At 37.9% G+C, this 25,129-nt stretch overlaps 7 protein-coding genes and 1 non-coding gene across 15 annotated transcripts in view; 3 read left to right on the plus strand and 5 right to left on the minus strand.

Moving 5' to 3' along the window:
- The first annotated feature begins 24 nt into the window (after positions 1-24).
- Positions 25-1,623, plus strand: LOC18018310 (protein Dr1 homolog). Its single transcript, XM_006399243.2, has 6 exons — positions 25-224; positions 321-384; positions 691-780; positions 884-978; positions 1,067-1,135; positions 1,231-1,623. Exons 2-6 carry the CDS (start codon positions 330-332, stop codon positions 1,402-1,404), a joined length of 483 nt encoding a protein of 160 aa, XP_006399306.1. The 5' UTR covers positions 25-224; positions 321-329; the 3' UTR covers positions 1,405-1,623.
- A 292-nt stretch (positions 1,624-1,915) lies between these two features.
- TRNAA-AGC lies at positions 1,916-1,988 on the minus strand. The gene has a single exon. It is a non-coding gene; the product is annotated as a tRNA-Ala (tRNA).
- A 1,143-nt stretch (positions 1,989-3,131) lies between these two features.
- LOC18018311 lies at positions 3,132-5,846 on the plus strand. Of its 3 annotated transcripts, none has more exons than XM_024156774.1 (4): positions 3,132-3,724; positions 4,040-4,170; positions 4,487-5,302; positions 5,693-5,846. In XM_024156774.1, exons 1-3 carry the CDS (start codon positions 3,422-3,424, stop codon positions 5,292-5,294), a joined length of 1,242 nt encoding a protein of 413 aa, XP_024012542.1. In that variant the 5' UTR covers positions 3,132-3,421; the 3' UTR covers positions 5,295-5,302; positions 5,693-5,846. The 3 variants fall into 3 exon arrangements, with proteins under 3 accessions (XP_024012542.1, XP_024012543.1, XP_006399307.1); XM_024156775.1 differs by having other exon boundaries at positions 5,682-5,842; XM_006399244.2 differs by lacking the exon at positions 5,693-5,846 and having other exon boundaries at positions 4,487-5,561.
- A 403-nt stretch (positions 5,847-6,249) lies between these two features.
- LOC18018312 (protein HUA2-LIKE 1) lies at positions 6,250-14,389 on the minus strand. Of its 4 annotated transcripts, none has more exons than XM_024155769.1 (14): positions 13,951-14,389; positions 13,394-13,470; positions 11,254-13,197; positions 10,666-11,170; positions 10,311-10,419; positions 10,117-10,229; positions 9,850-10,037; positions 9,029-9,698; positions 8,559-8,940; positions 8,330-8,422; positions 8,153-8,213; positions 7,866-8,041; positions 7,243-7,385; positions 6,250-6,736 (listed from the first exon to the last, which is right to left on the minus strand). In XM_024155769.1, the coding sequence occupies exons 1-12, from the start codon at positions 14,059-14,061 to the stop codon at positions 7,930-7,932; spliced, it is 4,365 nt and encodes a 1,454-aa protein (XP_024011537.1). In that variant the 5' UTR covers positions 14,062-14,389; the 3' UTR covers positions 6,250-6,736; positions 7,243-7,385; positions 7,866-7,929. The 4 variants fall into 4 exon arrangements, with proteins under 4 accessions (XP_024011537.1, XP_024011539.1, XP_024011538.1 ...); XM_024155771.1 differs by having other exon boundaries at positions 6,251-6,736; positions 8,153-8,230; XM_024155770.1 differs by having other exon boundaries at positions 6,252-6,736; positions 9,029-9,686.
- Positions 14,390-14,700: 311 nt separating this feature from the next.
- LOC18018313 (ATP-dependent Clp protease proteolytic subunit 2, mitochondrial) lies at positions 14,701-16,129 on the minus strand. 3 transcript variants are annotated; one of them, XM_024156260.1, is made up of 3 exons: positions 15,737-16,129; positions 14,986-15,416; positions 14,701-14,889 (listed from the first exon to the last, which is right to left on the minus strand). In XM_024156260.1, the coding sequence occupies exons 1-2, from the start codon at positions 16,035-16,037 to the stop codon at positions 14,998-15,000; spliced, it is 720 nt and encodes a 239-aa protein (XP_024012028.1). In that variant the 5' UTR covers positions 16,038-16,129; the 3' UTR covers positions 14,701-14,889; positions 14,986-14,997. The 3 variants fall into 3 exon arrangements, with proteins under 3 accessions (XP_024012028.1, XP_024012027.1, XP_024012026.1); XM_024156259.1 differs by having other exon boundaries at positions 14,977-15,416; XM_024156258.1 differs by having other exon boundaries at positions 14,829-15,416.
- A 1,032-nt stretch (positions 16,130-17,161) lies between these two features.
- Positions 17,162-18,439, minus strand: LOC18018314 (uncharacterized protein At5g23160). Its single transcript, XM_006399247.2, has 2 exons — positions 18,032-18,439; positions 17,162-17,834 (listed from the first exon to the last, which is right to left on the minus strand). The coding sequence occupies exons 1-2, from the start codon at positions 18,380-18,382 to the stop codon at positions 17,412-17,414; spliced, it is 774 nt and encodes a 257-aa protein (XP_006399310.1). The 5' UTR covers positions 18,383-18,439; the 3' UTR covers positions 17,162-17,411.
- Positions 18,440-20,155: 1,716 nt separating this feature from the next.
- Positions 20,156-22,241, minus strand: LOC18018315 (cytochrome P450 86B1). Its single transcript, XM_006399248.2, has 2 exons — positions 20,985-22,241; positions 20,156-20,684 (listed from the first exon to the last, which is right to left on the minus strand). Exons 1-2 carry the CDS (start codon positions 22,239-22,241, stop codon positions 20,250-20,252), a joined length of 1,692 nt encoding a protein of 563 aa, XP_006399311.1. The 3' UTR covers positions 20,156-20,249.
- Positions 22,242-23,791: 1,550 nt separating this feature from the next.
- LOC18017722 (serine carboxypeptidase-like 35) overlaps positions 23,792-25,129 on the plus strand; it is a 4,425-nt gene continuing 3,087 nt past the window's right edge. Inside the window, exon 1 of the mRNA XM_006399252.2 lies at positions 23,792-24,141. Within this exon, the coding sequence (XP_006399315.2) occupies positions 23,871-24,141 (271 nt within the window). The 5' untranslated portion in view covers positions 23,792-23,870. The remainder of the gene's footprint in view (positions 24,142-25,129) is intronic.

Below are 25,129 nucleotides of genomic sequence, written 5' to 3' on the forward strand. Positions count from 1 at the left end.
AAATACAGTACTAATCTTACGCGCCGTCAACCACCTTGGGAGTAAGAGTGGAATTCACGCGCTTGTTTTTGGTTTTTCTGTTTTGCCCTAATCGACTTCTGCGTAGAGAAAGGCGAGAAGGAGAGAGAAAATCCGCCGATAAGATTCCGTACAATCCGTCCGACTTCCCGTCTCTCGCCGGATCTCCGTCGTTGTCTCCGATTTTGATTCGTGTTTTATACTAGGTTAGTCGGTACTCGACATCTCTCTCTTTTTATATGCACATGTACAAGTAATGTTCCGTGATATCTGATTTTCGCTTTAAATTTGCGATCTTGTAGTGTTAAACGATGGATCCGATGGATATAGTTGGAAAATCTAAGGAAGATGCTTCGCTACCGAAAGGTTCGGCCTCTTGTCCTTCTTTTCGATCGATCTTCATGCTAATAATCTATGGAGATTTTTTCCGTCAATTGAACCGTATCGCTAGTTTGATTCCACTCTCTAGAATTAGCAGTTGAAGATTTTCTGGTGGGTAAATTGATTAGATTTTTGTAAAGCGTAGCTCTATCCATGTCTTCAGGTTACTCAATCCCATGATGTGAAAAGAAAGCATCATAAGCTTCTTTGGGAGTATGGAATCGTTGACATTGTTTCCTCTAATTCTTAATATTTGTCTGCTAAAACAGTGTTTGTTCTTGTCAATTTCAGCTACCATGACTAAAATTATAAAGGAGATGTTACCAGCAGATGTTCGTGTTGCTAGAGATGCTCAAGATCTTCTGATCGAGTGCTGTGTAGGTAAGATTAGTCTTTTGATTTCTCAAGAGATCCCCTTTATCATTGAGCTATATGAAGCTTATCATCGTTTCAACCTCCTAACGTTATACAAACATTGTGGCAGAGTTTATCAATCTTATATCCTCAGAGTCTAATGAAGTCTGTAACAAAGAGGATAAAAGAACAATTGCACCTGAGCATGTACTCAAAGCACTACAGGTTCGGTTTTACATACCCATCAGAACTATAGATATGTTTTTTTTTTTCGTGATCGTGGGTTGGTTCATTTAACTTGTACATGAAACAGGTTCTCGGCTTTGGGGAATACGTCGAAGAAGTCTACGCCGCTTATGAGCAACATAAATATGAAACCATGGTAAACCCATTTCACCATTTACTTAAATGCCAGACGTGGAAATAAAACACTAAAAAGTTCTAAATTATTTTCCTGCGTTTTTGCAAATTCTGCAGCAAGATTCACAGAGAAGTGTGAAAATGAACAGCGGAGCAGAGATGACGGAGGAGGAAGCAGCAGCGGAACAACAGAGAATGTTTGCAGAAGCTCGAGCAAGAATGAATGGAGGTGTTTCAGTTCCTCAACCAGAGCAACTAGAAGAAACCCAACAGACAAATCTACAAAGCTAATCAAGAAATACCGTAAGAGGGCAAATTTTTCTTTTTTTTAACATTATCCTTTTGACTTTTTCCTTTTCTAGCATCTCTCTGTAAAGTGCAAAAATTCCTCGTCTTGGTGTTGATATGCTCTTTACATTTTAACTTAGATTTGTTTTTTTTTTATCTTCTTTTGAATCCAAAATCACTTGGTGATTCAGATGTAATTAGTAAGCATTGTCATGTTTCAGATCCAGATCCTTATTTCATATGTTTATGAATTAATTGTTCTAATTTCTAAATGCTAGATTCGGTTTCAAAATTAATCTGAAGATTGACTTCCAAATGAAATCTGGCGTGAATCTACATAAGCACGATCACCATTTTTTTAGTTTCTAAAAATATTTTTGTCGACAGCCCAATACATACGTGCAAAGCACAAAGTACAAAAGGTTGGGCTGCCGTAGTTATTATTATATTCAGGCCCCAAAATGTACCTGTAATGAAGTCCGGTTATGGTCGAGTCCAAAAATGTGGATAAAAATGGAGATGCGGGCTATCGATCCCCGTACCTCTCGCATGCTAAGCGAGCGCTCTACCATCTGAGCTACATCCCCATTGTTGATGATATTTTGTTTTTGAATAAAAAGATATCATTTGTTTTGGTCCTATGGTTTTTATACTATACAGAACCTTTCGGTAATTCGAAAGTTTCATATATTCTTACAGAGATAATAATAATTTTTCTTTTTCCATAATATGATCATAGTTTTATGCCGTTTTGAAATGGTCTTGCACAACAATCTCCGGTGGTTTAGAGTACTATAATGTAAATAGGCTCTAGTCTTTTACTCCTGAATGGAGTTCTTCTTTTGTTTTCTTCTGTTTCAACTAAACCTTTGAGTGAGGATTTTCATGTGATGTGAGACTCTGAATTCTCAAACAACTCGAAACTGTATCCTTATATTCTTGATTTCTTTCTAACCAAGCAGTTAAACCGCAGAGCCAGAGGAGGAGTTGGACCACTATCAGAGCGAGATTAAGTAAAGCTGTATACGTCTCTAATAAATTGTTCTATTTATTGATTAGCTGTGTAATTTTGTTTAGGCAAAGAACAGTGGGCTTGTTTAAAACTCTCATGTCCTCGCCGACATTATACCGACTTTTTTTTGTCAAACATACAGACTTGTTTTCTTGACTTTAAAAAGTTCTTATTTTATCCACTAGAAGCAAGCTGGTATTTACTTAGATTATTTTTTGTGTCCCAATCAGAATCTTCAATTAACCAACCTTTTTTCTTAAGTATTCAAAAACTTTATTATTAAAAAAGCTGGTTACTTAATTTTGAAAATACAATTCAATTAAAAACAATTGATTTATTTATTTATTTATTTTGTCAACAAAAACAATTTATTTTTAATATTTTGTTTGGTCGTTAAAAACAATTTCTGAAAGCTACTGATATTAATGCTTTTAACAAAAATTGATAATATAAAAATATAAAAATATTTATGTAGTAACTTGAAGTATTTTTTTTGTTTGGTCTCGTTTTTTTGGGTTAATTTAGCATACATAATAAATACTTTTTTGCTGTTTCAGTTCAATTATTTACTGTACATGTTTTTTTTTTTGGTTTTGTTGTTGTAAAGCGTTTTATTTTTTTAAAGCACACTCTTAGATTCTTAATAATGCAATAATTTCCATCCGATATTGTTTTTCTTCTATTTTTAAGGTCATATTAAATACAATTTGGTATAATTCCACCGCTGCGACGAGAGAGGAGCACAGAGATCTCTCGTTCGTTTTTCCCGGAAAATCTGGGAAAAAGAAGAAAATTTCCCATCGGATCCTCGGAGAAAATTCGACTCTCTAGTCCACGAATTTTTTTTTTCACCTCTCTTTCGTTAATCGCTTGACGCCTAATTCGTCATTCTCTTCCCCCTTTTTCATTGTTAATCATCTCTCCCTCACCGTTTTTCGATTTTCTCTAGCTGATGATGAAATTCTGATCAGATCTAGTTTTAGAATAGGTAGGATTCTTCGAGAGTTAATGTTTATGGATCGAGAGAGAAGGCTTTCTGGTCGCAATGGGACTCCAGAATATAGCAACGGGAAATTCCGCGATGACAATGGTTACGGATTCTTAGATCGATCTGAGAATTGCCGCGAGAGGAGTCCTTCTAGATCTTCTCCGTCGAAGATCCTCCGGATCCCGTCGCCGACCTCTTCTCCTCCACCTTCCAGTTCTTCCCCGCCATTTCCTGGTCCAAACTCTCCCGACCGTGGCTATATCGAGCACCGCGTCTCCAAGTTCGATACACTCGCCGGCATTGCCATTAAATACGGCGTTGAGGTAAAATTCTGCGATTTTGGCGATGAGATTAGGTTTGATTGTAGCAATTGCTAATTCCAGCTCGAGAATATTTGACTTTGACTGACATACAACCGTATTTTAATCAGAGATAAAGGTAGAAATTGAATTAATGGTACTAGTATAAAAAAGGCACTAATACATTTTTTTATCTTCTTTTTTATTTTTGGGAATGAACGCATGATGAAGAACACATGAGGGAAAAGTTATGCTTTTGATGATAAATTGTTCCAGTTGTTGTTTTAAATTCTAATATCCCTTTTTCTTTTGTTATTTTATGAAATTTATCTACCTCAGGTCGCAGATGTCAAAAAGATGAATGGCCTTGTTACTGATCTTCAAATGTTTGCTCTCAAGTCTCTCCAGATCCCGTTACCTGGAAGACATCCTCCTTCTCCATGTTTATCTAATGGCTCCTTAAACCATGGGTACTTATAATAATTTCTGAAAAAAATTTTCATTTTATGCCCATCTTTACCTATGCGAGGTCGGTTTTAAGTTTCTAGTCACGGATTCTTATTGCAGAGCAGTTTACGTTAAATAAGCTTTTTTTTTAAGAGCAGATCCTGTTTTATTCATGTTACTGCAGAACTCGAAATTCTACAGGAAACATCTTATGTTGTTGCTCTGATAATTGAGACAAAAAAAGTAGAGTCTTTGGCTGTGTGTGTTGGGGTTCAGCTGCATATTCACTATCAAGTAATCCTCTTTTCATGGCTCTAATACATGGATTTTTGTTTTCAGAGAGGGATGTTCATGCCACGAACTGGAATCACCAAACCATAGCAACAACGACGTGTTTGACTCATTCCAGTCCCTGAGATTGAAACCTTCGGAAAAGAAAGTTTCTCCAGCCATGTACTCACTGCAAGGTTATTATGGGCTAAAGCCAGCAAACAGAACAGTTTCTGAAGGAGGGTGCTTCGAAATGGGACATTACAAGATAGAAACTTCTCATCGTCTCTCGATCAACGGTGACAATCAGTATCTCAGACCTTTCCCATCCACAAACACTCCCTTGAACCATCACAGGAAATCAAGAAGCTTGGTCAATGCACTTCTCGAAGAGGTCAACCAATCACCCGATAACAATACCCACCAAGAGCAGAATTCGGATAAGTTTATAAGAAGACGTCAAAAATCTGAAGCCGATTTTACATCCCGGACTCCAGAACTTCTATTGAAAGAAGAGAACAGTAGCAGCAATGGCGGGTTTTTATCAATAGCCGGAAAAGGATTAGCTTTGAGATCGAAAGCCTCAAGCAGAACCAATCTATCAGCAGAATCTGAGACCGGTAATTTCAATCCGGTACCAATCAACTTGATGGATGCTCCAGTTTCAGACAGCTTCAGCAGTGTAAGAAAATCGTCGAGTGCATCGAGTCTACAAGATCCAGACGGTAACAGCAGTAACGGTTCATTGTCTCTGTGGCCAACTTCTAAATGGAGCTTAAAACCTGATTTGCTTACACCTGCGGCTATTACAAGCTCTATTTTTGATGGATTACCAAAGCCTTTAACGGGTCGGAAAAACAAAACGGCTATGGACTAAACAAAAAGGTCAGTTTCTCGTTATTTAACTGCCCCATTCTTTTTGAAATTATACAAATCAAAAGCAGAAGAAGCTATTTAGGCTTAATGCGGAGTAAATAGAAGTAAGAAAGATATTAGAGAAAATTTCAAGGAAGAAAGAAAACCTTCCAAATTGAAAATTATGAAGAAGGAAGAAAGATTGTGATAGTGATGTAATATGGTTCCTTTTTTTTTGTAAGTTATCAAATATCTTGTAACATTTTCTGGCTCTGGGTGAAGGTTTTATCGGCGAAATCTGTAGCGTAGTCAATTTTTTCTTTTTTTTAAATGAACATTGCCACACATTTCTAAAATGTATTTTCAATGCATTTATCTAAGAATATTGTTTTGTCTAAAATAAAAAAAGGCTCTTGGTAGGTTGCTGCATCAGTTAGTATTCAACCGCAACTCGATTTGAACTACATTGTAAGTTTGTACTGTCCGTTTGTGCTTATTAATTTGTTTTATTATCAAATACAATTTGTACTTTAAAAAAATACAATTTGTAGAACAGTGGCAACTGTTTTTTCTTTTATTTTTGGGGGAAAAGAAGAAGAAAAAAATATATAATGCTTTCCAGAACGCAAGTGTTGTGTTGTCGGATCGTGGACTAAATACCAAACGCACCGTGTCAACGTGTTAGCTCTACCGTTTTGAGTATCCCGGAATCAATAAGTACGAGCGCGTCTAAGTAAATAAAATGTAAATATACTTTATCAACAACAAAATATAATTTTTACCAAAAAAACAAAAATAACAAAATAGAAACCATAATAATCCACCTTTTTAGATAAATGTTCTTCAAAAAATACATAAAAATTTGATAGTGGTTAAATAACAAGACCACACTAGAATTTTGGAGAACCCGTATACATCTAAAAGGCATGATACAAAAATCCACACCGTGGATAATTAGACGAGTAGTTGTAAAAAAAAAAAGAGACGAGTAGTTATTTTACATTCTCCAATAACGACTTAACCAGTGGAACCACATGCTCTTTTTTTTGTTGGCAACATGGAATGATATACGCTAGAGCCGAAACAATTATACATTCAAAATGATGATATATTAACTAAAGGGGTAGAAAACACTAGTTATTTCTGATCAAAGTTCCATATTCTTTCTATGACTCTGGATTGAGCTATTCTTTTTTCTTTGAAATAAAATATATTTTCTATTCTAGAATTTTCTTATCGTTTTCACATGATGAAAAAAATATATGCTTTAAGAATAACAGGGCTTGACTTGCTCTAGCTCGCAGCAACATCTCTATTCTCAGATGAGCCCGGTTTTCAAATTCAAACTTTGTCTTCAGAATTGAACAGTCAAAGACTAGTCTCTAGAATCTTTAGTCTTTACCTCGAGATTAAATTTGGTCCAAGGACGCTCATCTTCACCACTCCGTTTTCAAACGTGTAGACCTGGCAAGAGACAATGCAGCTGAGTGTTTATGTACTCGAAATGGAAGTCAACATAAAAATCAGAAAGCCAAATAGATAGACTAAAGAGATCTGTAGACAGCATAGAGACCATTTATAGACTGAATCATTCATAGAGAAAAAAATTCCAAGTCACTATCAGAAATCCACACAAATGCACGATGCTCGTTAAGTTGGTCTATTCTAATGAAAGTAATGAGTACATAATCGCTCAGGTAACTAACATCCTAACCCAATCTGCCATCACAACCGATTTTGTTTCTTCTGGTATTTTAAATCCGTACATGCACAAAAGTGAAAACAGCAGGTTCTTCATAAACAACTAACTGTTGTTATAGAACAAAAAAATTCTCTATGTGTCACCAGCACATATATGACTTGAAAGGATATAAGTTTATGGGAGTCGGAAACGTTATAAATTGAACTACCAGCCATAAACAAGTTTGATGTGAAGTTAAATTTCTCAAGACACAAAGAGGAACCAATACCTCAAGTCCTCAACATACTTCAGATAAGCAGTGCGCAAGATTCAATATGGATATTCATGTAACACCGGCTGAATGGAGTTCCGATTGCTTATAATGGATGCTTCATGATCCTGCTAAGGCTTCCAGCCAGGACAACCTAGGTTCTGCAGAGAAGAGACATTTGTCAAGAGCAACAAAAAAGGAAATACAAGAGTAGCATCATCGCCTAACGATTCGTTGGAGAAAACAGTTATACAGAGGTTTAACAATACGAGTTCTCATACAATAATCTCGTCTAGGAGGAACTGAAGAGACTTCACCAAACAAATCCAAAGTGACTTTTACCCACAAACAACAAGAAACAAACAAGCAGGACTCCATTTTGGGAGCCAGTACTAAAGAGCAAACTAACTTTCTCACTGCATCACTACTGAAACTACCTTGAAACTTAGTTACTTCTCTGCGCAGAAACTACACTTGTCGGGTGTGTATTTTAAGGTCGTGTCTCAAATACCAGTAAAGATAGGTTTAAGTTAAGTAGTTCTTATCAGACAGGATTTGACCCGATATATTAGGACTTGAAAGCTTGAAATTAAGCTGTGTCAAGTTATTGACATAGTTATCTCAGGAACGGAAGTACTAACCAAATTAGAAACAAGGGCATATACTGTGAAGAACATGATCCGGTGATAAATTTGTCAGGAAAAATTACAATAGAGCAGTATCCTGACAATAGTCTGCAGAGTTTTGATGCCCCTGGAAGTGAATATACCGCCCAAAAAGTCCTTCATGGAAGGGAAGGCAGTCTATTTCGAACTGTCTGATAACAATCCAGAAATAAGAAATCAGTGACAAAGAAGGTGTAACATGTTAATGAGACACTAGCAGCTTGCTAATCGAAGTGTAAAGGAACAATCAAAAGGTAGTCTACCTTAACTTCAAGATGGCCTCCAACGAGCCGCAGAAGGTATGTCTGGCCGAGATGGTAACATCTGCGTAGCAGTATGACCTTAAATGGCAGATTAAAATGTTATATATTGCAGGAAAAGGATCCCACAATTTCATCTCTGAGCGGCTATTCAGATTGAATTGATTTAGATCATCTCACCTGAAATTGTAGGGCCAGCTTGCAAGTTATTAGCAGCAAGTTGATAGCTCATTGTCTCTGTTGGTGGTCTTTCTGGAGGTGGCTGAAAGAAACCTGTCGTTGCAAATAAGATCAGCAATATCAGCTAAAGGAGAATCATAACCAACTGATGCAGCATAATCCTACAGGCAGACATGTATATGAACAAACTGACATACAAAGGTTTGAAGAGTTTCTCGCATATGCATACCATCTGTAACTGTATGAGGGCCTGGAAGTGGGTTTCTTCCACTTATCCAAGCTCCATGTTGAGTATCTGCACTACGTCCACTGAAAGGCCTCCGGCATGGGTCCTCGTTCATATGCCGTCGCCCATCAACTAGCTGAGAAGAAAAAGGGCAAGGATGAGGAAAGGAGGACCGCTGAGGTTGTGAATGAACAATCCGGCTTGGAAGCGAAAAATGGCTGGATGGTGCTGGGGCGTGATTCCTAATCATTGGACTCTGTATAAAAGAGGTATTGCTCGATTGAAGACGTTGGTTCTGTAAAGAAGCTTCATGTTTTAAAAACACGTCGCCATCAGCATGCCTTCCATGTGCAGCGTTTACGAGCACTTGGGCAATTTGATTACTCTGCATACAAATTAAAATTACAGGCCAATGAAGCTTGAGAAATTACAAGTATACTGAATCAGAAAACGAGAGAAATCAGAGGGCTTACAGTGGCAATGCTAGACCGCTGCATAGATGTCTGGTATTCATGTTGCAATAATGGACATGCTGGGGGAACGAATTCTGGTTGAAGTGGTACTGACGGATGGCTAGGCTTGGACGGTTGAGTTATTGATGATTCTGGTAGAGCTATAGATTGTGGAGGTGTAGGGGGTGGTCGAGGTGGCAATGGAGCTGGTGGTGGAGGTGAACATTGCTCGGAGAGAGGTGGTGGTGGTGGTGGCAATTGCGGTGGAGATGATTGGGGTGGAGGCGGAGATGGGGGTGGAGGAGAAGAAGGTAGAGGAGGGGGAGATGGAGGCGATTCATGAGGTAACGGAGGAGAACACTCTGGAAAAGGAGGCAGCTCAGTTGCAGTGGTAGCAGCCGGCGAGTCAACCTTTGCTTCAATCCCACAAACATAAGAAGGTTCTTCATCTCCCGGCTGGTAAGACACATCTTCCTTTTCAAGCACACCATTGACAGCCTCTAAAACACAAGGTTTATCACTCGAACCATCATGTGCCTCTAACTTGCCTAAAGCATCGACTGGTTCTTCGATATGTGTGTTAACAACTTCCGTTGATGTGATTAAAAGATCCTCGTCTTCCACATCATCTCCAAAAGTGTGAGAAGATAAAAATCCAGGCAGCTGAAAACACGCATTGCTGCAGAGAAAACTAGCTAACATATAATCATTCAGAACGCACTAGAACTTTCTTAAACAACCATTCAGTAATATAAATTTCCAACTATACTTCTACATGCCCTCAACAAAATATATCAAATCTAAAAAAGCAAACCATAGATCAATACAAGTGTGATGCATACCTCCCATACTCATCAACAAGCATCCCTTCCATTACCCTTATAGGATCATCTACAGAACGCTCAGATCTAGAAGGGCGTCGTAAGGTAAACCCAACAGTTGCATCACCACCAGAGGCACTAATATCAGCAATATAACGGCGCAGAAGAGAATCTGGGAAAATCTTCCTCTCAAGCCACAGCCTTAACACCTAGCAGAAGCAAGAGATCACTGACTCTGAACAACTAAAACATGAGAATGTCCTCGAAACAGCAAAAAAGCAAAAGAACCTTGCGACATTGATGACGATTTTCACGAGCACCAGTCCCTGGAGGAGCAGCAGCACCTAGAAGGCGTGGCAAGGCTGCCTGCACAGTAGGAATATACAAAGCGCCAGCTCTACCTAAAGAAGATTTCAATTTAATATTAGTAGTTATACACAAGACAAACAAAGGAAAATTGATTATTCAGGAAGAAGCCTTACCTTTTTGGCTATAAGAACATTGGGTGATCGAATCAACGAGAAAGAATAAGTCCACTTTACGGCGGAAATGCGGTTCAATTTCCAACTTTCGTATGAGTAATTCCACAACCTACAAAACACAATACAAAATTTTTCCATCAAAAGCTTCCCTGAGAATTTCACACATAACATGCTGTAGAAAGTTTTGTCAAAACATTTGACCAAGTTACACGAACAAGAGATTTGAGCCAGGAAAAGTACATTTCTAAATTGATTCTTCATTTTCAATAGATTCCTAAGTTTATCAAAGAAAATCCTGGCTGAGGACAACCAAAAAAGAGAAAAGAAAAATGTCGCCAAAACACAATTAACTTACCTCACTGGCCATCCCATACTTGGCACATTCAATTGCCTGGCGGGTTGCACGTCCAATACTTTCCTTCGTTCTGGATAAGGTCTCTATCATTCCCTCAAAAGCATCTCGAGAAATCGCAGCCTCAGTTCCAGCGTCCCCAACTGACATATGCCCTGAGCTAACTCTTCTCTCATCATTCTCTTCAGTCTCCGCTAAATTACTTGCTGGGGACTGGTGGACATGATTTGACGGAGTCGGATCTTCTTGATGTCCCTGAGCAATAATTAGCATGGCATCGCCGGCAGGAGATGAAACATTCTGAATCATTAAAGGGCTATGACTTCTCATCTGAGTTTCACCGATGCTTAAGATTGTATGGTCTAGATTCACAAACGGTGAAGTATGTGAGTGAGCTTGTTTTCTTTTTGCTTGGGCAGCTGCAATCAGGTTCTTCATAGATGAAGAAGAATCTGGCATCCCAGAACTGGTCAATGGGGCACTTCCATTTCCTTGATTGACATCAATCCTATAATAAGGAAAAACGCAAAGGCTATAACCTCCAAGCGAAATAAGAACATTTCAATGACATAGGAATATACGAAAACATACATTCCAGTGGACAAGTTCACAGAAGTGTCTCTTGACACTCCAGCATCGTTCAAACGAGTTGCAACATTTGGAGTGTCTGTTAGCTTTTCCCCTAAAGCTGGTTTGCTTCTCTGTTTTGCTGTCTGAGATTGAGAAGAGCTTACTCTATCAGAACCAGCCAATGCATCCTTAGAAGAATCGCCTTGACATATTTTTGACATCCCCCGACTATAGACTTTTCCGGCTAAATTCTGTCCTGCCACCTGGTCCTTAGTTGAAACCAACTGAGGAGATCTCTTAGGAGATCTCACGATCTGCTTCTTCGTGTTCAACTTGATGACTGGTTTTCCCATAGGCGAGCTGTTCGAAAGGCCCTCCACGATATCTGGCATTCCCGCACCAGAGACTTTAGCAGTTTTATTTTGTCCTGTCACCTGTTTCTTGAATGAAACCAGCTGAGAGGACTTCTTAGGAGATCTCAAAATCGACTTGACATTTTTTGGGAGCAACTCGGTCACTGGTTTTCCCATAGGCGAGCAATTCGAAAGGCCCTCCATGCTTTTAGGTAGTGCAAGTGAACCATCCTTGTTATGTTTACACAGAGGTACTTTCCCTATTTCAGCCTTTTCTGCAGATCCAGCGAATACCTTCGTTTTAATAGTAGCATCATGGGACGCATTAGCACTTTTCGGACCATCAGTAAAAGCTGATGTAGCTTTATGAACATTGGTATGTCCTCCATGCACTGGAGTCTTTGGATCTTCGTCATCATCTTCGTCATTTATATAAACCGCCCTCCGTCTCTTAGGCAGCTGAGCAGCTGGAACCTTCATATCACCAGCAGAAGATGAACTAATCTTCCGCTCTAGATGTTTTGTCCCCTCTTTATCACGAGACCCAGAAAAAGAGGAAACGCTTGTACGCTCCACTGTCTGTTTGCGGCGCTTTGTATAAGCGACCACTTTCTTATCAGGTTGAACTTCTCTTCCCCGGGGTGATACAACGCCAGTAGAATCAGATCCTTCAGCTTTGCCTTCACCAACAGAAAGAAGACCATTGGTCTTACATTGTTTTTGATCATTAGCATCTCCAGATCGCTGCCTCTTAGCAGCACGTTTACTTTCATCTGCTCTTGATGCAGACTTTCCGAGTTCACTTTCAAGCCTCTTTTTCTTCCCCAAAATCCCAGGTTTACAGTCAAGCGCATACTCATTCTTATCACTACAGACTCGGGCGCTAGGTTTCTCTTTCAGCAACTTTTTTGACTTTTTATAACTGGCGATATTAAGATCCGGCACCACTTTACTGTCAAAAGCTTCATTCTTACTGCCCTTTAACTTCTGGTTAGGACCAATGAGATTATTATCTGTAGCAGCTCGGCTATCAGGCACACGTTTGGCTCTATGAACCTCATCTTTACATTTTTTCTCCGAGTCACCCGTTATCTTCTTTATTATTCGCTCACCGTTGACCGAATTCTTTCCAGCACCATCGCGATGCTCAGTGCAAGTGACACCATCACTTGCTACCTTTAAAAGAGGGTCAGGTGATCCGTGCTTCAGAGGCTCACCACCTGGGGACGTACTTCTGTTATTTGATTTCAGAAATGGAGATAAATCTTCCTCTCCTATGTCAGGCTTTGCCTCTGCACCATTATTCTCAACTAATTTATGAAGACAAGGATTCGCCCTAGAGTCGAACTTATCGGAATTTCCATCATTACCAGATTCTCTATGATCTGTTCCATCCAATGTCTTAGTCTTGGTCAAACTTGGCTCAACAGCAATCAAAAGATCCTCGTTGCCCAAACTATCTGACTTGTGATTCTGCGACTCTTCAAATGCAGCGGAGATTTCCTCCACAGCTTGGGCAAAGAACTTGACTGTTTTACCTTGACATCTTTCTAATAGTTTTTTCTTTGCCTCACTAGTGAAGGCTTGAACATCAGGTGGCGTAACAAAAGCTCTGCATTAGAGGAAGATAACTTGGTAAATGACTAATATTGAGAAAACAAAAACACACTCCAATAACAAGGGAAAACAAAGAAGTGCTGTTACAATCAGGGAGGGAACTACCTAACGAAAATGCATATAGCTTTAAGTCATGATAAGATACATCTCAAGCCATTAACGATCAGTAAACACAGAAGAGGCCTGCTTACATTTCCTGTGTTCCGAAAAACTGAACAAAATATTTCTTTGAGTCTGGAGCAAGACCCCAATCTTCGGGCCGGCCGATCTGAAACTCAAACCATGTTAAGTCAAAATGAACAATCCCACGCAGCTCAATCGGCAATAACAGCAATTTCAACACTCTCAACATACGGGATACTACATAGCAATTCAAACTTCACTAAACTTCAGCACAAAAAAAGAGGCTGCTTTGGCATACTAAAAACCAGTCTACTAAGGTGAGACAATCAAGGAGGGAACAGAGCTTTGGAGCTATCCAGAAAAACCTAAGAGAAATTCAATATGCCCGTAAAAAAACACATAAACAAAACTAACACAAAGAAAACCCAATTTTTCTTTCAGAAAAAAAAACTTAACCCCTCAAAAAAAAAGAAGAAGATGAAAGTAGGAACTATAAGGCTTATAAAATAGATAAAAACGAGCAGAAGAAAACTACTAAACAATAGTATGTGCAAGACCCAAAAAATCACGATCATGAATCAAAACGTGATGAAGCCGAGAGAGAGAGATAGAGCAGAAGACGCACCTTAGCAGGCCAAGGAGGGAAGCCTTTGACTTTAGCAAGTACCAAATCACTCAGTCTCAAATCTCCTTTCGCCAAGGTTTTGTTCGCTCCTCTTTTACGCCCAGGAGCCATTGGCGAGACTGCCTATAAACCCTAATTTTGAGTTCAGATAGGAACACCGAACGGAATTTCCAATTCCAATCAAACGCGGAGAATCAATATGAAACTCCCGACTCTTCACCGGAGATTTTTTCCGCCGATAGAAACCCGCTGAGAAATGGAGACAGCTAGGACTACTTCAACATAACGAGCAATGTCGACGAAGCATGCGAGAGGGAGAAGTTGAATCGGTGGAGAAAGAGAGACGAAAGGATTTAGGGCAAAAACGTGAAAGTTTTTCGTCGGAGTTTTTTTTGTTTTTTTTGTTTTTAGATCAACAGAGAAACTGGTTTACTCACGTCGCCGCTTTTTCCTCTCCCTCACCTTTTTACAGTGATCATATATGTACTCTCAAGGAGATCACTTCTTTTTTTTTTTATAGAAGATATATAACTCCTAATTTTAATAAACTTGTTTCTGCCTAATTTTTGCCTTTTTTTCACAATCTCAAAACATCAAGGGAAAAAAGAGTAAAATCATTTTCGGAGTGTAGGTGATCAAGGAATCAAGAGATCATGTGCTACTCAGTGGTGAGGAGCATAAACGATTTAAAGGGTTATGTAACCCAGAATGTCTGAGATAATCTGAGGGTGGTCAAAACTTCAAGCCAAGAATCGATAAATGATTATAAGAATTTGACATAATGATGGCATGGAGAACAGATAAACAACTGCATTAGCCTTTCTAAAAGAGACAAGCATTCTACAGTTGTTATTGATGAGACTGTAATTGGAATGGAGAACCGAAAGCCAATCTTTATCGACTTAGCTTCACAGAAAAAGGGTCTGCGAGATTATCCCTCTGCAGAGCATATCATCATCAATGGAAAAGAAATCTAACAAGAAAATACAAAAAAAAAAGAGAGAAAAGAGAGGAAAATCTTATTACTTTGATTACCAGTTTTTGTTTCTAACTCGAAGTTTTATCTTTGCTTTCATTTCCAACAGCGTCTTTCACCAACTCCATGGGTCTTTCATCGATAACTTCATCGATTATACCAAAGGCCTTAGCCTCTTGAGGAGTCATGAAATGATCCCTATCCATGTTCTTCTGAATCACATCGATGGATTGCCCCGTGTGTTTCACATACAGCTCGTTCAAAGCATCCCAAACACGAACAATCTGCTTTGTATGAATTGTCATATCCTTAGCTTGTCCACTATATCCTCCTGAAGGCTGATGAATCATGACGGTCGCATTTGGGAGCGACCGTCTTTGTCCCTTGGCACCTGCTGCCAAGAGAAGAGAAGCCATTGACGCAGCTTGGCCTAAGCAAATCGTGCTTATTGGCGATCGAATGTATTGCATAGTATCATAAATTGCAAGACCTGCATCCCCAGATAACGGATCAACATCTAATATCTATCAACTAAGAGGAACATACCAACATGACGAGGATTGATTGAAAAACCTTAAACAAAGATCCAACATTGCAGAAATTTCGTTCCATAAATCCTCTGAGTTCTACTAAGCAGTTCAACAAAAGGCCTTTGAAATGCGAGTAACAACCAATTTCCAATCTAATTACCCGGGGCTGAAGAACATATCAATCAAATCGATGGAGATTGGGAACATGCTAAAGAGATCATAAGTTCATAAGCAGAAATGGAAAATGTGTTTAAGATAAAGAGATGAGATAAAGCGTTACCGGCAGTGACATGACCGCCAGGTGAATTAAGGTACATATGAATCGGCTTTGAAGGATTCTCGGACTCGAGGTAGAGAAGCTGAGCCACGACGACGTGGGACGTGTCGTCATTTATGGGACCATTGATACAGATTATACGCTCCTTGAGCAATCGAGAGAAGATATCGTAGGCTCTCTCGCCTCGCGATGAATGCTCGATAACCATTGGGATTACACTGTAGCGTCTTCTCGCTATGGCGGTGGTTGTTGCCGTAACAGATGGAGTCCATAGCCTCTTCGCGCCGGAAATTAGACCCCTCATGATCCAAATTTCTAGGGCTCCGCTTCTCAGAGAGAGGAGAAGGAGCAGGAGACGGCGAATAGCGAATGCATTTTCATTATTATTTTTTTTCGTTACCGCCTTCTTACCAAAAGTTATTGACTTGTACCAAATCGAAAATACTGTATGTGGTCTGGAATTCTGAATTGTAACACAAAAACATATCGGTTAGAAAAAATTGAACAATACCGTGTTTTGTACCGATAACTTTTACCGTTCTGGTGATTTTTATTAAATAGTAAACCATGTACCGTTTTAATACGCTTTAGGAGTCATATCCATAATCTAAAGATGTCTGCTAAGCTACGAATTTGTGGTTCGTACTGAAGAGTAAACAAATTCCAAAGGTGTTTTTAAAATTCTGGATAACCGGAAATCTTTTACAAATACAAACGATGATCAGAAAAAAAACAATTGCAACGAAAGACATTTTTTGTATGATTATATTGAACAAAAAAAAGTTCTGCGAATTCTTTCGAATTCTTTTAAACAACATCATCAAATCTAGTCCGTTAAAAAATATATATATATGTATATAATCAAATGATGGTTTCAAGTTTGGATGACTAAGGAAGAAGAAATGTTACAGTGTCTCGGATATGGAAGAAGGGAAATACGCGTGCGAAAATGATCAACTTATGGAATTGATGCATTACCATCTAAAACTCTAGGTCCCATGATGTATCACCGTTTTTAATTATTTGTTGACTATGTCATGTATTACCATTTTTATTTATTTGTTGACTATGTCACTATCATAATACTTGACATATAATGTTCAAAGAATAACGGGAAAACGTCTGCACCAAATAACAAATATATAAAACCAAACAACGTTATTTGTGCGCTAAATGATTGTTGTAAATTAATAGGTGCGATAATTGTTGCTCTTGCAAACTATATTTTCTCGTGAGGCGCTATTAGAATTCTTGAGAGAAAACTTTGAAGGAAGTCATAATTTTCTTATAACTAAATATATTTTTTTTTACAACAAGTAGTTGAAATTCAAAGTTATTCAAAGACTTTCACTAGTCCCACAAAGAAAACTAGTTGATAAATCGATTATCGTTGGAATTCATCGACGACTAGGTTACGGAGAAGCCCTTATGTTTTTAACAGGTAAAAAATACAAAAACAAAAAACCAGGTAAAATTGCGCAGTTGTAGATTACAGCAGTAGGCTGCTAAATATTGACTTCTACAGAATTACAGACAACATATTATTTCACTTACTGACTCCATTCATCACTCATTGTGTTTATTAAACGGAGACACTATTTTTCCCTGTTTTCAAAAACAAAAAAAAACAAAAAAAACCCAAGCCATTATAATATAGAAATGAATGAAAAAAAAAACGTTACAAAAACGAAACGCGATTCTGCCGCCCAAGAAACCCTTCCAAAACGACTTTTCTTTTATAAGACTCTGAATTCAAATCCGGCACATACGCAGAACCGTCGCTACTACTGCGTTTGCGTTTCGCCAACGCGGCCGCGTCTTTGAGACGAGGCAGAAGGTAACACCAAGCGGATGTACAGAGAATTGCGCAGAGGCGACCCCATATTAACATGATCATCAACGTCAATATAATGATCGAGATCCCTATTACCGGGTCAAACTTTTCAACCCGGGACCGGGTTTTCGCCCGAGACGGTTTCATTTCGGGTTTCCCATGACGGGTTGAATTAGATATCCGGTTCAGACACGTGTCTTCTCTAGAGGAACACAGCGGTTCAATGGGCCGGTCGGTGGTTATGTCTCGTAAGTCCTTCGGTTTCCTCTGAATAAGTAAGCAAACGAACAACAAGAAGATATTTTCAAAAATGAATTCAGACAAAATCAAGTAACGATTTTGTTGTCACATCTGAAAATCTACTAAATAAAAAGCAAAAAGTATGTTAACTTTCTACAACTAAAAGAAACAATCATTAAATTGTACGAAAAAAAGCTCTTTTTAGGAGGTTCAACGAAAGTTACCTCTTTTGTTTCCTGATTCACGGCCTTATCATCAGCCGGGATATTCTTACGATCAGTGATACGACTTATCACCGGGACGGAAGTTTGCTTATCAGTTTCACCTTCTACACTAGAAGTCGGTTTCTCTGTTTCCTCGATCGGAGCCGGTTTGATCTCGCCGTTCTTCAGGCGAAACTTAGAACACAAAAACCAACGACTTGGCTTCTTATTCTTCTTCATCTTCTTCTCAACACCGTATTCCGCCGGAGCCATCGGCTTGTCGGAGTATATTTTCCGTGAAAATCCGAAACATCTCAGAAAATACGAAGAAGACCCGATTTTCTCTCGGGCTCTCTTCTCTGTTCTCGCCATTGCAGTCAAATTGAAGGAAAGAGAAACTGTGCATTCGTGCGAAGACTTTGAAATATCGCTCGGAGCGGTTGGATTTTATCCCCTTTTTTAATTTGGATTTAAATAATAGTTATCACTGTTGACACAGTTTAGAAGATACGACGGAATGAACACGGTGACATTAAATATTACTAATCATAATAAACAAAAACGGATATTTATTATTCTACAGTGAGGTGTATATGAGTATCCCAAAAAAAATGTTACGAAAATCTCGTAAGGTAAAACAAAAGAAAATAAAAAAGAGAGGGAAAAGAAAAATTTATTAGTAACGGGAGTGAAATAACAAAAATTATAAGCGAAACGAAAATCAAAATATTTTAAGAATTAATTTTACCCAAAAAATAGTTTAACTAAGAGGTTAAAAAATAAAGAAATGTAAGACAAATGAAAAGGTGGACTTAAATATCCGAAATTTAACCAGTAAAAAAATTACTTTTAGCAGAACAATGTAGCCTAGGGAATTTGTTGACAAAACACTGTAAGTTAAGGGGATCTTTTAGAGATAAGGTTAAAAAATGTATAGTACATGTTAAATTAGATTTGTATTAGGAAAAAAAGAAAAGGATTACATTATATGATCAAGCACAGTCTTTAAGGGTAATCGGTATAAATTGGAATATTCAAAAATAGTGACAATGCAAACTTGACCTTTTATCACATCACCAAATCAGACAATATCAATTAAAAAAACGTATACCACCTTCTTCGATACGGTGGAAAAGATTAGGACGAAGGGATCGTTTTTGGAAGGGGTTATTAATTGAATAAGAAGGTGAAAAACAAAGATAAAATAAAACGAAAGTAAAGTAAAGTTAAAAGAAGAAAATACGCTTCGTAGTGCCCACGTTCCCAACTTCTACGTCGGACTTCTTCGTTTAGCTGTTTTCTCTATGACTCATTCGAATTAATCCGGAAATTTTTTATTTGGCATTTGGTAAAGTCATACTTAATCCAATAATATATGTGGAGATTTTCCTTCTTGTAACATCTTTTCATACACCTGTATCCACTCAGAGGTCCAAGTTCATTTCATACCCTTCACTTTTTGTTTAACTCCATTTCATCACATTCAAGATCGGTCTTATACACAAGACCGGCCCTGATCTAAAACCCATAAAGCAAGGGTTTTACGCGCCAAATTATATAACAAATTTAAGGGCATCATTTTTAACAAATTTTCCTTTAGTGTAGTGGTTTGAACAATATTTCTGCTTCCCTTTCGAACTCCCTAATTTTGAAGTTAGGCTTTAGGGGCACAGGGAGTTTGGGCCGGCCCTGCCTATACAAATGTATAAAATTATATAAAAATAAAATATAATGCCGGGACTCTTTTTCTGGAATGTACTGTATATATAAAATAATGTACATGTAATATTGAACACAGAGTTACTTACGAAAACCTTTAATTTTACTAGCCCAAGTGGCTAAGTCAGACCACGCTTTGCCATTTAAGCAGTTTCCTTCAAGCACCGGCATCTGACTGACCCCGTAAGGTTTACAAAAGAGGGCTTATGAGTTATGAAACCAGCAAACAGCGAAATTAAAAAGACCATTAGTTTTGGAAAGAAAAATACAATCTTAAATATCTTACAATTGTTTATGTAAGAGTCAGAGAACATATTGTTTTATTACTTAAACATTTATTTTATCTTCTTATTAAGTGAAATCCTAAACTATTATCACACGAACAATAGAGAACAGGAAAAAAAAAAACCATATACATATGTACAACTATAAAGAAAAACAATATTAGAAAGTTCATCAAAAAATCACCAAATTACAACAATCACTGATTATGTTTCATAAACCTTAAAACATCATTAAGCTATACACCATTGTTATACGCTCCTTTCTGAAACGGAGCATAGTAACGATCTATCTCAGAGACGCTTCTCTTGACCATATTAACCTTTAAGCCATGCTTCATGTACATAGTTAGAGCCATCTTTGGCTCAACCTTATGACCACTCTTCACATCAACCCTAACCCTGTACCGGTAAATAATGGCGGCCGCCACATATTTCATCTGGTAATACGCAAAATCCTTGCCTAGACAGAGTCGAGGACCGCCATTGAAGGCGGTGAACTTATAGGCCGATTTAGTCATGTACCGGCCGTCTCTTAGCCACCTCTCTGGCCTGAATCGGAGACAGTCTTTACCCCATATCGTCTCCATACGTCCCATCGCGTATATCGCGTATACAACTTTTTCACCTTTGTTTAGTTTGGTCCCATCCGGAAACACATCGTTTTCAAGTACCTGACAATTATAAAAACTTTTTTTTAAGAGCGGATATATTGAAAGATTCAAATAGCAACAATTTTATAATCTGATGGGTACTATATATTTCTCTTAAAATCGAAACTAAACAAAAGTTTTATAATCTGATGGGTACTATATTGATCAATAGTTTTTTTTATTTTTGGTTTTTATCAACAAGTTTTTTATTTTGTCTCTAAATCCAAACTGCACCCAAAACGTAAACCGAACCAAAATTTTGACAACCCTAGAACTATAAATAGTCTCTTGGGGGACAAGTAAATGAAACAGAGCAGATACCTCTTTGTGATCAATTGGAACAGAAGGATATAATCTGAGAGTTTCAGACAAAGCAGCTTGTAGATAATCCATTTTCTTGATCTCTTCTGGTCTAAACACAGGCTCGTATTCTATCTTCTCCTCTGCATCTCCAAAATGATCTCTCTGTTCCAGAATCTTGCAAATCTCCACCATGATTCTTTCTTCCACCTCTGGATTCTTCTCGATTAACCAGAAAAACCAGCTCAGAGCCACAGACGAAGTATCTCTCCCAGCAAGTATGAAGTTCACACAAATATCACGCAAGAACTTATCTGAAAACTTCTCTCCATTGTCATCTCGTAGACCCATAAAAATCGTCAAGAGATCTGATCTCTTTGCGATTTCGGTCTCTAAAGATAGCTCTTTCTTCCTCGTCCGGATTACTTCATCAGCGAAATCATCCACACCTTTTATTGATTCCTTTAGCTTCTTCTCACTTCCTAAATTAAGAGACCTCATGAGCTTCCTCGCGAACGTAGGCATCACAAATCTAAAAAATGTTGCTTCTGTTGCATCCTCGAAGGCTTTTGCGAAAGGAATTTCTGGTAGATTTGAACCAAGACAACCTGGGTCGACCCCAAAAGCAACCATACATACATTGTCGAAAGTAAGTCTCAACAAAATGTCCTGAAGATCGATCGTTACAGAAGTTTTTAGAACCCGCAAGAGTCTATTATGCACGAGTTCGTGCAAACATTGACTTGTTAATTGCCTAAATTTAGCAGAATGGAACTCGACGCTCGCTGTTTTCCTTTGCCGCTGCCACGTTTCATGATCGGCGTTGAATATTCCGTCTCCGAGTAGATCTCGGACGGTCTCACGGAAGTAAGAACCTTTAGGGTAGATAGAAAACCGAGTTTTGAGAAGATGCTCAACGTTTCTTGGATCACAAGTAATGACACTGTTGAGACTGCTAAAGGAAGGGCCTTTAAATCGGAAAGTTCCACCCTGGCGAATAAGAACCTCGGATAACCATTCATAGAGGTTGCTTCGGACTGCGAAAATCAACGAAGGAAGCATCCCTAAAAACGGCCAGACGGGTACACCTTGATGTTTCTTCTGGCGCAAGGAATGTATTGTCACAAACGCGAATAGGGCAATAAAGATTTCAAGAATCTGAACATATTTTAGGAAAAACAGCCTCCCTGAAATTAGAGGCTCGTCGCTGCCGGAATAAGAAGAAGAGGAGAAAACGGCAGTGGCCGTGAGATTATAAGAAGGAAAATTATGGTTCATAGTGACACAGAGGAAATAAAGAAACAGAGTGTGTGTTATGTGAGAAATGAATGATTCGCAAAGAGAGAGAGAGAAAGAGAGCTTACAAATAATGAAAGCTGTTAGTTAATTAGTGGGTGAGGAATGTGAAATGAGAGAGGAACGAGTTAAGACGCATGAGTTTCGTGTTTGGCTTTCATTGTGAGAAATTGGGTTTGTTTTGGTGAGCTAAACAGTTCGCTTTTCTTTTCTAACGGTCTTTTAATACGTGTGGCTCTTGATTCTCGTGTTTTGGTTTTGGAAATTTGAAAGGACGAATCTTTTTTTTTTAGTTAATTAGGAAATTAGGATCAAAACATTCAATTATAATTAACATTAGGGTTTTACTTTTAGAATATGAAGATTGGGGGGGATAAAGGAGAAGTTGACCGATAAGTGGTGACGGATCACCTAATTAAGTTCTTATCTATTTGGGGTTTACCTAGTGTATACATTTGTTTTACCCTAGTCAAATTGTTAGATTTACCAAAATACGCATGATTTTCCCAGTAATTCGAGTCAACAAAGAATTGAACAAAAAAATACTAGGTTACCTGTTGGTCAAACTGTGGTTGTTTGATTTAAAGGTTAAAGTAGTCAACAAAGAATTGAACAAAAAAATACTAGGTTACCTGTTGGTCAAACTGTGGTTGTTTGATTTAAAGGTTAAAGTTATCTGCATATATCTGCGTGATTTTTAGGATTGTATAAGGACCATATATATATACCTTGTTAGTCCACTTAATTGGTTCTATTATAAAATAAAAAATTACGTAACTGAGATCTTTTGCAGGGTTACATACATAATGCAGAGAAACAATAGAAACAGATATTTTTTTAGCAAAAAAACAAAAAACAAAAAAATAAAAAACAATAGAAACAGAGATGAATATCAAAAAGAAGCTAAGAAATCAATGTTGTGAAATGTTTCAGGCGCCTTGTTGTTCTTTGCCATGGCAAATAGCGATATCAGATTCCGTGTGAGAAGCAGAGGACAAGTTCAAGGAGTGTGAGAGCGCTTGAGATCAATGGTGAGACTGAGATTTTATCTTCTTATACCACCAGCAAGATCCTGAGCTGCAATTTCAAGAACCCGCTCTTTCACCTTATTCAAGCCTGTTGTTTCTAATCAGAGACTATAACCTAATTAGCTTTGGACATATCTTTGTTTTCAGCAAGACGTTGCTGTAAATTTCCAAAAGGCTCCTCCCGCAATTGTTTTCATTCATTGTCGTCATTTCTACTACTTCTGCTTCTTCTTTTTTGGGTGATCACCAGCTGAGTCATAATTCATGCTATTACTTATTTCAAAAGTATATTTACCTTTTTTATTTAAAACTTTTTAAAAACTAAACAATTTTATATTTTTGGGCTCAGAAATGTTTGGGTCTGCCAATATTCCTTGGGCTCAAAGTCATCCTTTAATATTTTGACCCCAAAACAGAGAAAGCATCCTCAGAGATTTTTGATATTCAAATACTATACGTGTTTTTTGTTTTGTTTTTGTGTCGTCTCAAATACTATAAGTGTAAACAAATTGCTTACGGCTTTTCTTCATTTCGGAAAAGAGAAAAAAGAAGAAAAAAAAAAAACAGAGGAGAGCGTTTGGCGATGAAGAAGAACGCACTTTGGCTACTGTGCGTTCTGGTGTTACCGGCGATAGCCTGTGGTAGGAAACCGGAGAAGAAGGTAACGTCTTCGTCCGGGAGGAAGGAGGATGACCTTGTGACCGGTTTACCCGGTCAACCACCGGTTAACTTTAGACATTATGCCGGTTACGTGGATCTCGGGCTTCAACAGAAGCAAAAGGCGCTTTTCTATTGGTTCTTCGAAGCCCAACAAAACTCTTCTGGTCGTCCTCTCGTCCTCTGGCTCAACGGAGGTTCACTCTCTCTCTCTCCCTCTCACTTATTTCACTGTTTATGTCTTTATGAGCGGTTTCAGTTAATATTCTGCTTAACCATACAAGAATTCGTTTATTGTTTTTTTTTTTTAATGTGTATAAGAAAACTTAGTATTCTCTGATGGAGAAAAATAGATTACAAAAAAACTTTTCAAAAAACACAAGTATAAATAATTGCACGAAAAATCATAAAAAGAAACCAACAAAGATTTTGCTAAACATAAAAATGCTTCCCCGACTGTTATTTCTCTTGATACAATTTCGGGTTTGGCCTAAAAAATTAATTTACTTTAGTTTTACTTATAGATTAGAAAAAAACATTGAGAGTTGTGCAAATTGCCCTACCAAACACCATCTGATTTCTTACTCTCGTTTTTGTCGACAACAACCCATCTGCCTTTTAGTACTTTCTTATCCGTTCTTTTTGTTCCAGTGAACTATTTTTTGATGTGCAATTGTATTGTAACGAGATCGTAAATACACGATTCGATGGAGTTGATCTTTTTAACGAAGTCTCTATAATTAATATAGCCAAACTTAAAGTTGTGTGTGTAGTTTTTTTTTGCGATTATATAACGCTAATCCTTTTTTTTGGTAAAAATGTTAATATAACGCTAATCCTTTGTAATCTAACTTATACAAAAATTCCAATCATGCTATTAAACTTTTTTGTTTGTTGTTTCTTACTGAATGCCTAGTGGAGAGTGATAGTTGGGAAGCAGACAAATATTTTATTGTTTTCTGGAACGCACTTTAATAATATATAATAAACAATTTGTATGGTTGATCGAGTAAGTTCTTGGTCTTCAGAACAGTAGTGAAATTGTATTATAATTGTTTGTACTTATAGGGTTTTGACAGTCTATATTTAGAATTTGCTGTTTTAGTCAATCGAGCACATACTCATATAGTCATATGATATGACATATTACCACACACATGAGGCTATGTTTTCTAGTTTTTTTTT

The sequence above is a fragment of the Eutrema salsugineum genome, unplaced genomic scaffold (assembly GCF_000478725.1).
Source record: "Eutrema salsugineum unplaced genomic scaffold, Eutsalg1_0 scaffold_2, whole genome shotgun sequence".
NCBI classification, from domain to species: domain Eukaryota; kingdom Viridiplantae; phylum Streptophyta; class Magnoliopsida; order Brassicales; family Brassicaceae; genus Eutrema; species Eutrema salsugineum.

What these genes read in the sequence shown, in the direction of transcription:
- LOC18018310 (XM_006399243.2), top strand. Translation starts at nt 330, where the DNA reads ATGGATCCGATGGATATAGTTGGAAAATCTAAGGAAGATGCTTCGCTA. An exon ending in AGATGCTTCGCTACCGAAAG is followed by an intron (nt 385 to 690) that starts GTTCGGCCTCTT and finishes TGTCAATTTCAG; the next exon opens with CTACCATGACTAAAATTATA. An exon ending in TCTGATCGAGTGCTGTGTAG is followed by an intron (nt 781 to 883) that starts GTAAGATTAGTC and finishes ACATTGTGGCAG; the next exon opens with AGTTTATCAATCTTATATCC.
- LOC18018311 (XM_024156774.1), top strand. Translation starts at nt 3,422, where the DNA reads ATGTTTATGGATCGAGAGAGAAGGCTTTCTGGTCGCAATGGGACTCCA. An exon ending in CCATTAAATACGGCGTTGAG is followed by an intron (nt 3,725 to 4,039) that starts GTAAAATTCTGC and finishes TATCTACCTCAG; the next exon opens with GTCGCAGATGTCAAAAAGAT. An exon ending in AATGGCTCCTTAAACCATGG is followed by an intron (nt 4,171 to 4,486) that starts GTACTTATAATA and finishes TTTTGTTTTCAG; the next exon opens with AGAGGGATGTTCATGCCACG.
- LOC18018312 (XM_024155769.1), bottom strand. Translation starts at nt 14,061, where the DNA reads ATGGCTCCTGGGCGTAAAAGAGGAGCGAACAAAACCTTGGCGAAAGGA. An exon ending in TTTTTCGGAACACAGGAAAT is followed by an intron (nt 13,198 to 13,393) that starts GTAAGCAGGCCT and finishes CCTCTAATGCAG; the next exon opens with AGCTTTTGTTACGCCACCTG. An exon ending in ATCGTCATCAATGTCGCAAG is followed by an intron (nt 10,038 to 10,116) that starts GTTCTTTTGCTT and finishes TGCTTCTGCTAG; the next exon opens with GTGTTAAGGCTGTGGCTTGA.
- LOC18018313 (XM_024156260.1), bottom strand. Translation starts at nt 16,037, where the DNA reads ATGAGGGGTCTAATTTCCGGCGCGAAGAGGCTATGGACTCCATCTGTT. An exon ending in TGGCGGTCATGTCACTGCCG is followed by an intron (nt 15,417 to 15,736) that starts GTAACGCTTTAT and finishes CTGGGGATGCAG; the next exon opens with GTCTTGCAATTTATGATACT.
- LOC18018314 (XM_006399247.2), bottom strand. Translation starts at nt 18,382, where the DNA reads ATGGCGAGAACAGAGAAGAGAGCCCGAGAGAAAATCGGGTCTTCTTCG. An exon ending in TGAATCAGGAAACAAAAGAG is followed by an intron (nt 17,835 to 18,031) that starts GTAACTTTCGTT and finishes TTACTTATTCAG; the next exon opens with AGGAAACCGAAGGACTTACG.
- LOC18018315 (XM_006399248.2), bottom strand. Translation starts at nt 22,241, where the DNA reads ATGAACCATAATTTTCCTTCTTATAATCTCACGGCCACTGCCGTTTTC. An exon ending in TTCCAATTGATCACAAAGAG is followed by an intron (nt 20,685 to 20,984) that starts GTATCTGCTCTG and finishes TATAATTGTCAG; the next exon opens with GTACTTGAAAACGATGTGTT.